At 41.6% G+C, this 9,334-nt stretch overlaps 2 protein-coding genes across 4 annotated transcripts in view; one reads left to right on the top strand and one right to left on the bottom strand.

Annotated features, from left to right (window-relative positions):
* Positions 1-672: 672 nt before the first annotated feature.
* Mrpl52 (mitochondrial ribosomal protein L52) lies at positions 673-5,176 on the bottom strand. Of its 3 annotated transcripts, none has more exons than XM_076849988.2 (5): positions 5,137-5,176; positions 4,975-5,035; positions 4,831-4,898; positions 2,242-2,306; positions 673-1,213 (listed from the first exon to the last, which is right to left on the bottom strand). In XM_076849988.2, the coding sequence occupies exons 1-5, from the start codon at positions 5,162-5,164 to the stop codon at positions 1,064-1,066; spliced, it is 372 nt and encodes a 123-aa protein (XP_076706103.2). In that variant the 5' UTR covers positions 5,165-5,176; the 3' UTR covers positions 673-1,063. The 3 variants fall into 3 exon arrangements, with proteins under 3 accessions (XP_076706103.2, XP_076706104.2, XP_076706105.2); XM_076849989.2 differs by having other exon boundaries at positions 4,975-5,032; XM_076849990.2 differs by lacking the exon at positions 2,242-2,306.
* Slc7a7 (solute carrier family 7 member 7) overlaps positions 4,828-9,334 on the top strand; it is a 58,027-nt gene continuing 53,520 nt past the window's right edge. The window contains exon 1 of the mRNA XM_076849982.2: positions 4,828-5,902. The gene's annotated coding sequence lies outside the window, so the exon portion shown is untranslated. The remainder of the gene's footprint in view (positions 5,903-9,334) is intronic.

Here is a 9,334-nt window from a genome sequence, read left to right as displayed (position 1 = left end):
AAGGTGAGAAAGGGACGGAAAAGAGGCTGAGAACTAGATCTGGAAAAGCAGCACAATGCAGTACAACAGAAGCAGGAAAAGTGTGGGAGACAGAAAACTGGACCATCAGCGAAATCTAAGATCTGAGAATTGCATCTGGTCAGCGAGAGGAAGGAGGTAGTGGGGGGAGGGAGGGAAAGAAAGCAAAGGAAGAAATAAAGGAGTAGGGGGACAGAAATTAGGTCAGGTAGGAAGTTCCAAAAATCCAAGGGATGCAGCAACAATTTGGGCAGAAAGATGGGAAGCCCAGTGCGCTATACTAGGAGAACAAAGACCCCCTTGGCCCCAGAATCCATAAGTGGGTCATGATCAATAAGAAAGGATTCCCAGATCCTGGGCAGCTTGCAGTGTGTGAGAAGTGTGAGAGACTGGATACCTATCCCATAGTGACTGGAGGTTGAGTCCTTGTATAGGGGTTGAGAGGTACAGGCCCCTCTTCAGCCAGCCTCTAGAATTCAGTCAGAACCATGGAGACCTCAGAACTCAATTCCTTTTGCAGAACACAAAAAGACCACTTTTGGTTCTTCCTGTCACCCTTCCTCAGAGGGTGGGGATGGGGAATCCTCCTGCACCATGCATCTGAACCTTAGGAAAACTGACACCAGTTGCTTGCAAAGAAAGGGACCTCAGGTGGAAAGTCTTTCATCAAAACATTTATTAAATGCCCACTGCACTTGGCCAAGCTGTGTATGGGCTATTAAAAGACTGAAATGCCTGGTTAGAACCAGGAAAACTGTTGTCTTCTGTTCACATTCACAGAACAGCTACTGCTAAAAGGTTGGTACAGTCCTCTGGCCTGCAAATTTCCAGAACAAGATTCCGTTGAACTGGAATAAAAACAGGGATGAGGGCACTGAGCCAAGCCTCCCAGGCAGTGACCTTATAGCATGTTCTTCTGGGTATCCAAGCTCTTTTGCTCCGAAGACAAATAGGAAACAAAGGCTCTCCTCTGTCTGAGATGAGACATCCAGGTGATGGAAAAGAAAGCCAGAGAGAGGCTAAGGAAAGGGACAGGAATTGCTTTTTATGGACATGGAAGTGAGCTCTGCAATGAAGCCCCTTTGCGTTTAAGAGCATTTTTCTGTTTCCTTTCTTCTTCCTGCAACTTCTGCTGTCTGAGCTGCCATGCCTGTATTCCAGCATCCATTTCCTGTGACAGCAGTACAACTCGTCTCTGAAACAGACAGGAAAACAGTGTGGATAACATCTGGGGCTTGAGTACTGCACCTTATATCCTTTTCTCACAAAGTTAAAGGTTTCAGCTGGAAATTGACACTGCTGACTAAGGAACAAGTGGCACCAAATCCTGGGTTCGGAAATGGAAAGGAGGTAGTGAATGGGAGGCAGAATGCTTACTACTGGTTCCTGACCTAGGAACTCAATTCCTCCCTTCTTACAGTGCTATTAAAATGTTTGGCTCGGGCTGGGGTTGTGGCTCAGTGGTAGAGTGCTTGCCTAGCATGCATAAGGCACTGGTTTTGATCCTCAGTATCACATAAAAATAAATAAATAAATAAAGATACTGTATCCACCTAAAGCTAAAAACAAAACAAAAAAATTGTTTGGCTCACCTGATCTGATGTGCACATCTGTAAATCTTAGCTACCTGGGAGGCTGAGGAAGGAGGATCACAATTTTAAGGCCAGCCTTAGCAATTTAGTAAGACCCTCAGTAACTTAGTGAGACCCTGTTTTTAAATAATAAGAAGGCTGGAATGAGCTCAATAATACAGCATCCCTGGGTTCAATGCCCAGTCTCTGAAAACAAAAACAAAAACAAAAAAACTTAAAACCTTTGTATATGATGTACATGTTAGCTTAGGTGCAACACAACCCAAAACATATTACAATTAAAATTTCTGAGCCGGGTGCAATGGTGCACACCTGTAATCCCAGCAACTCAGGAGGCTGAGGAATTTAGCAACTCAACCAGACCCTGTCTCTAAATAAAATATAGAAAAGGGCTGGGGATGTGACTCAGTGGTTAAGCACCCTGGGTTTGATCGCTGGTACCAAAAATTTCTGGGCTGGGGTTGTAGCTCAGTGGTAGAGTGCTTGCCTAGCATGTGTGAGGCACTGGGTTCAATCCTTAGCACCAAACTAAATAAAATAAAGGTATTGTGTCCAAAAAGAACTAAAAAAATAATAATTCCTCCCTCCAATTACAAACAATGTAGCCCCAGTTGAAGCTCTATTCACTCACTGCAAATTCTTCCCTCTGGGTTTTTCTTCGAAGTTGGCCTTTCATTGGGGGAGCAGGGCGGCCATCTACAAATAGAAGAGATAAAAGGCAAGTGCTAGGGGTGGTCTGCAGCACCTTGGCCAAAGACTGTGATAGGGATGACAAAGAGCCAATCTCTACCTCTTCTCTTCTGTTTTACACCCAACGTAGCTTAATTCTTCTAAAATAAGTTCTTCGAACAGAGTGAGGTACCACAGACCTACCAAAAATAAATTCCTAAGCCATGTTCCTACTCTTATTTCATGTACCACAAATTATCCTGGAATTCAAGGTAATTTGCAATGTTTCATCCACTGTTTTATCTTCAGAAACCTTTCATTCAACGTCTTTGTTAAATTCTGTCCCACTCTACAATGAAATGCCCCCTTTCCCTTTCCTTCTAGCTAAGTCCTTATCCTTATCCCTCTAAGACTTCTTTCCACCCCAAATCCTCTCTAACCTCCATCAACTTCATCAGCTCTTTCTGTGTGATACAAGGGATGGAACAGTCTCATGACCCTTCTTTTAGGGTCTCTTCTGAAAGAAGTACATGTCATTTAAGTACATGTCATTCATTTATTTGCCTTGGAATATTTACTCTATTATAGCTTTTAGCATTATTTACCCATTTCAGATAAATTTGGAAAGAGACAAAGTACTAAAGTATTATTTAATTTTTAAAATGCCCATGCTTATTTTCCCAGCCAGACTTTAAGTCTTGAAATCAGGGACTGTAAAATTAGTTTTTGCCCTTCATAGCATAGAACAGGCACATAAGCACTAATAAAGATTCCATAAAAATATTCAGTCTGAAGTTATAATAGAGATGAGAGGAAAGGATACCTACTTTCTAAAAACAAAAAAGTGAAAATTCTGCCCAAAGTTTGAAGCTAAGACAGATAAAATGTAGTACAAAAAGGGAATAAGTAGCTGGGAATATAACTCAGTGGTAGAGTCTTGCTTAGCATGTGCAAGGCTGTGGGTTCAATCCCCAGTAACCCACTCCCTTCCACAAAATGGAACCAATATTGTGCAATGTGTGTGTCAAGTGCTTTACACTGGGTTTCATTTTTATCCTTTACAAGAACCATGAATGTGTGTCTCTGTGTAACTGAATGTATGTGTATACATATACTTTTTTTTTTTTTTTTTTTTTAAAGGAGGGAAACTCAGATTGAGAAGCAGCTATGGGGGCTTAAGGGTGTAGCATAGTGGAGCTGGGATTGTGGCTCAGTGGTAGAGCACTCATCTAGCATGTGAGAGGCCCTGGGTTCGATCCTCAGTACCACATAAAAATAAATAAACAAAATAAAGGTATTGTGTCCAACTACTTCTAAAAATAAATATATATAAAAAAAAGGGTGTATCATAGTGACAAAGTGTGCACTTAGCATGACAGAGGCCCTGGGATCAATCCCCTGTGTAAGCATGCTTTTGTGTGTGTACACAGAGTTAGATACATATAATTCCAGTCTTTCATATATTCCTACAAAGAGCCTAGGCTTCCTACTGTAAATGACTAGTGGAAACAAATTTCATCCTCCTCCTCTGAATAAGTATGTGAATAAGCAGGGTCATATTTCTAGAGAGACTAGAGAATCCAATGGGGTGGGGGTGGGGGTCTAGAGATATAGCTCATTGACAGTGTTTGTCTTGCATGCAGGAAACCCTGGATTCAATCCCCAGCACCACAAAAACAAACAAACAAAAACCAAAACAAAGCTCCAGTAGGGTATTACTCAGGTCTCCAAGTTGGGAAGAAGGCCTGGATCCTGCTCAGTTGTATTTCTGACTTTGATACTATATAGGCATTTCATTTCTGTGGGCCTCAATTTTCCTACTGTAAACGTGAAGTCCCATAAAGGAGGTAGGGAGTGGCTTTAACTTCTCTGAAGGTCCCATTCTTTTCTTCTGGTACTGGTGAGTGAATCTAGGGGCATTCTACCACTGAGCTACATCCTTAGTCTTTTTTATTTTGAGATAGACTTGCTGAGTTGCTGAGTCTGGCCTGAAATTTGCAATCCTTCTGCTTCAGCCTCCCAAGTCACTGGGAATTACAGGTTGTGTTTTGGGCCTGGCTAGGCTAAAGTTCCTCTCTTTTGGAGCTTTTTAAGTAAAGAGAAAAGATTTTTTCTGAAGGAAGCCTGCCATCCTCAATCATCACCCTTCTACCCCTCTGAGATACTCCTTTCCACAGCTTTTCAAAGTTCTTCCTGCATTTGGTACCAAATTCTCAAGATGCATTCACCACACCTAACTACTTAAAAATCATGTTCCCTTTGAGAAAGGGGAACGATTTCTCACCCCCTTCAACCCCAGGGCGGTTTAAGTTAGAATTAACTTGTTTATCTTCACTAGCCAAGATCCTGTCTAGCTTTACCTTCCGTAGTAGAAGTTTAACTGACAAAATAAAGGAGACCTTTTTCACTCCAACTCCATTTTCCAAATAAAAAAATTCGATTTGTTTTCCACTCAGTCACGCCCCCGCCTGGACACCACTCCCCAACCCGCTCCAGGGGCGGTTCCTCTAAGTGAAATATCTCTGAAGAAAACTGTTGGACGGACACTCACCCGCGTAAGACCAGTCTGGGAGCTCCGTGAGGGGCCCGTAGCCGGAAGGATTGGCAGCCAGACCCTGTCTGGGTAAAAAGAAACAGTCGCGTGAGGTATCGGACCAGCTTCTAGCCTCCCTGGTCCCCCAATCCCAGCACTTACTGGAGTCTCCACTGGCTGCCAGCCAGAGCCGACACGCTGCAGTGTAGCCTCCGGACACCTACTAGGAAAACAAGACAGAATCAGAGAGGACGCTGAGCCCGCCCTAGGGGTCCAGCGCACACCTCACCGGGTCCCGAGTCTACATAGCCTACGCCAACTCACTGGAGAGCAGGGTCCCCGAAGAAGCCATGTCTGAGGCGGAGAAGCCGGAAGTAGGCGTGGCCTCGGAGGCAAAGCGCGTTGCTGAGTGGGGGGAGCCGGAAGCCGCCATCTTGAATCTGGTTTTCAGTCACGGGCTCCGCCATCTTGGGTCATCGTACGGAACTGAAGAGCAAGTAGGGCCTGGGTCTTTGGGGCGAAAAGGAGCTGTCATCTTGAGCATGTGTCTTCAGTGGAAGTGGTGATATCCCCGACTGAACGGTTCTGAATTATTCCCATGACCTTCCCACAGCGGTCTCTAATATTTTGAAATTTACAGTAACTTTTATCTCAGAGTAACCTCCATGTTACCTCATTCTACAGTCTCCCGTCTCACTGCATTTTCCCCAGACTAAATGGCTAAGTCTACAGTGAATGAGAAAATTTTAAGATCGCATGCATTTATCCAACAAAACTGAAGAAATTCTATGTGACAAGCGCTGTAGTAGGTGCAGAAAATTCTATGGAGAGCAAGAGCAGATATCATCACTATTCTGATAGACCTTTTGGTCCCTCAGAGAGAAGACAGTCATACATGTGACTAATGTTACAGCTGAGTCCTGGGAAGGGAAGTATGTCTTTTTTTGCCAGCATATATATTGGGAATGTGATCTAGAGTGCACTGTCAAAGACTCTTGAGAAAGCTGTGTTGGAGCTAAGAGTTGATGTCATTTTTATAAGAGCTACCACAACACATTCCCTAATATAACTCTTTCAAGAACCTTCTGAGGTAAGTACAGGTTGAGCATCCCTAAACTGAAAACCTTAAATCCAAAATGATCCACAATCAGAACTTTTTGAGCACTGACAGTGCTATAAGTGGAAAATGCAATACCTAAACTCGTGAGGTGTTGCACTCAAAATACAGGCCAACTAAAAATATTGTACAAAATTACCTCCAGGGAAGTTGGAGGTGTAGCTCAGAAGTAGAGGAGGTGCTTAGTGCTCAGAACCTAGGTTCATCCACAGCACCAGAAAAAAATAATTAATTTCAGGTTATGTGTTAAGGTCTAAAAGATTTTCATGTTTAGTTTTGGGTTGTATTCCCCAGATATTATGTATGTGCAAGTGTTCCAAAATATGAAAAATATAAAAAAATTTAGCTGGGCATGGTGGCACATGCCTGTAATTACAACTGTATGATGCCAGTGTTCAGGATTCATAAGAAAGATGATGGACTCATACTGCTGTCTATACTATATAAAGGAATTGAACCAACAATATTATTTTTTAGTAGTGTACATATGAGGAGGACACCATTAATTTCCAAAATCATTGGAAAGGCCACAAATGTTCAGATGAACAATAATGTGTATGATATGAATGTTACATGCAAAAGTGGACCTATGCAGTCATGAAGCAATTCAGCAAGATTGGAAGCAACTTAACTTGGAAAAAAAAAGTGTGCTAGGGATGCTACTCAGTGGGAAAACATTCCTAGGTTCAATCCCTGTAGAATAAAATAAAAAATTTGAGACACTTCTGATACCACACATTTCCAATAAAGGAAAGTAAATGTAGATAGTAAAGCCAGATCTGTGACTCTTGCCCTGCTCCTTATTACTTGCTATTTAGTACTGTTGTGGAAAAAGTTGTTTACCCTTAATTTTTTTTTCCTTTCTTTTTCCCTTTTGTAGTACTGAGGATTGAACTTAGGGGTACTTTGTCTCTTCCACTGAGCTACATTCCCAGCCCTTTTTAAAATTTTGAAGCAGTGTCTCACCAAATTGCCAAAGTTGGCCTCGAATTTGGGATCCTCCTGCTTAGGTCTCCCCATTAGCTGGAATTACGGTAGTGCATCACCATACCCAGATATTCTTAATTTCTTTTCTTTTTGGTACTGGGGATTGAATTTAAGAATGCTTAACAAGTGAGCCACATCCCCAGCCCTTTTTTATTTTTGAGACAGAGTCTTGTTAAGTTGTTTAGAGTATTGCTAAATTGCTGAGATTGGCCTTGAACTTTTTATCCTCCTGCCTCAGCCTCTCAGGTCGGTGAGATTATAGGCATGTGCCACCATGCCTGGCTATCCTTGATTTCTTAATTAGAAACATATCACACTTTAAAAAAAATTTTTTAATAGTTTTTAGTTGTTGATGGACCTTTATTTTATTTACTTATTTATATGCGGTGCCGAGAATTGAACCCAGTGCTTCACATGTGTGAGGCAAGTGCTCTACTGCTGAGCTACAACTTCAGCCCCAAAACATATCACATTTTTGAAAACATTTTAAGGTGATAATGTAAGTGAAATACTTTATGGTGAAGCTCCTACAAACATGCCCATTACTGTGTGCTGGGCTAGACACTTAAACACATGCTGACTAGGGGAACCTGAGGGAGTGGTGTAATGGCCTATCTGGAAGTTTATCATTTCCTTGGCAAGACTGGGAAGTTTTTCCACAGGAGGTGGCTCTGAGTTGTGCTTTGAAAGAGGGGAAGGGTGGATCCTGGTTTAAGAGGTAAAAGCAACTATTTTGATAACAATAAGAATGGTATAGACTGGAGTTAAACAAGAAGAAGGGATGGAACAAAAGAAACTTGGCTAGAAGCCATCAGATGGATTCGCACTCCCGCCCCCATAAGTAAGGGAAATAAATGTAGAGTACCATAACCATCTTACATTCATATACAACTTTTAAATTTTTTTTCTTTTGCAGTTCTGGAAATTAAACCCAGGGCCTTGCACATGCTAGCTAAGATCTACCACTGAACTATGCTGTATATACTTTAGCCCCATTTACTTCATTTTTATTTATCAAAACATTTCTGCACAAAACCAGGCACGGTGATACATGCTTGTAATCTCAGGGGCTTGGGAGGCTGAGATAGGAGGATTGAGAGTTCAAAGCCAGCCTCAACAATGGCAAGGTGCTTAGCAACTCCGTGAGACCCTGTCTCTAAATAAAATAGGCCTGGGGATGTGGCTCAGTGGTTAAGTGCCCCTGACTTCAATCCCCAGTACCAAAAAAAAAAAAAAAAAAAAAAATATATATATATATATATATATAAATATATATATATATACACACACACACACACACACACACACACACATAAATGATTTCATAATAAAACTGTAAAGTAGTTAAGATAGTCCAGGAAACAGTTATTGTACAGATTTTACAGTTTTCAGGGATCAGTAAATTGAACCAAAATGTGACTATTGGACTGGGGATGTAGCTCAATGGTAGAGTGAGAGCCAGCCCTACCAAAAAAGAAAGAAAGAAAGAAAAATGGCTGTGAATTTATTGTTTGTTTTACAATTAGTGACAGAATAAAGACTGAGTGACACTGTTCCCTTACTTGACTTTTTGAGCCTTTGACTGGTCCTGAGGAGAGCACTGGAATCTTACAGTTGAGGGGATCAAGTAGAAGCCAAAGGCTTGAAGAATAACCTAAGAGTCAGTGTTTAGGATTCATAAGAAAGATGATGGACTCATACTGCTATCTATACTATATAAAGGAATTGAACCAACAATATTATTTTTTAGTAGTGCATATATGAGGAGGACACCATTAATTTGCAAAATCATTGGGAAGGGCACAAATGTTCAGATGAACAATAATGTGTATGATTTGAATGTTACATGCAAAAGTGGATCTGTGCAGTCATTCAATAGCTGTGGAAGTCAAAGAGCAAGAGCTGGAGGGTAAGAATGGGGGTAAGAATGGGAAGTTTGAGCAGAACTAGAAAATCTGGGAAGGAGGATATTTAGAAGGAAGACAACTTTAGCCTTTGACGTGGTTAGTATGATGTGGTAGGGGGACAATCCACTGGTTGTAAATGGCAGGAAACATGTGTTAGGATTTTGGGAGAGAGACAGAGAACATGGAGCACTGACAGTTAACACCATCAGCATTCTCGGGACCTCATGGAATGCTATTGACGGGGAGGAGGTCTGGCACCTGGACAGCACTCTTCAGTGACTTCATCAGCCTCATAAACCACAGGAAAGCAGCTTTGTCATCCCAAACTGGACATCCTTTATCCTCTGTACTTCATCTGACAAAGACTGGAGTTAAGAGTGATGTGAAGCACCCGGAGTCTGAGCTTTATGTTTTTCCTCTCTTAAATTCCTTTGCTTTTCAAAGACATCATGCCTCATATTTGGCTTTAGCATTTTTGTAATCCACTTGTATTTGTGTCTAATATATTTAT

Source organism: Callospermophilus lateralis, chromosome 3 (assembly GCF_048772815.1).
Source record: "Callospermophilus lateralis isolate mCalLat2 chromosome 3, mCalLat2.hap1, whole genome shotgun sequence".
Taxonomy (NCBI): domain Eukaryota; kingdom Metazoa; phylum Chordata; class Mammalia; order Rodentia; family Sciuridae; genus Callospermophilus; species Callospermophilus lateralis.
The sequence above is the reverse complement of the archived record's forward strand: the minus strand, read 5'-3'. Positions and strand labels throughout refer to the sequence as shown.

Bases quoted from the DNA above. Each gene is read 5' to 3' on its own strand.
- Mrpl52 (XM_076849988.2), bottom strand. From the start codon at position 5,164: ATGGCTTCTTCGGGGACCCTGCTCTCCA. The intron at 4,899-4,974 runs GTAAGTGCTGGG...CTTTTTACCCAG, and splicing joins GGCAGCCAGTGGAGACTCCA to ACAGGGTCTGGCTGCCAATC. The intron at 1,214-2,241 runs GTGAGTGAATAG...TGTCTGTTTCAG, and splicing joins CCCAGAGGGAAGAATTTGCA to AGACGAGTTGTACTGCTGTC.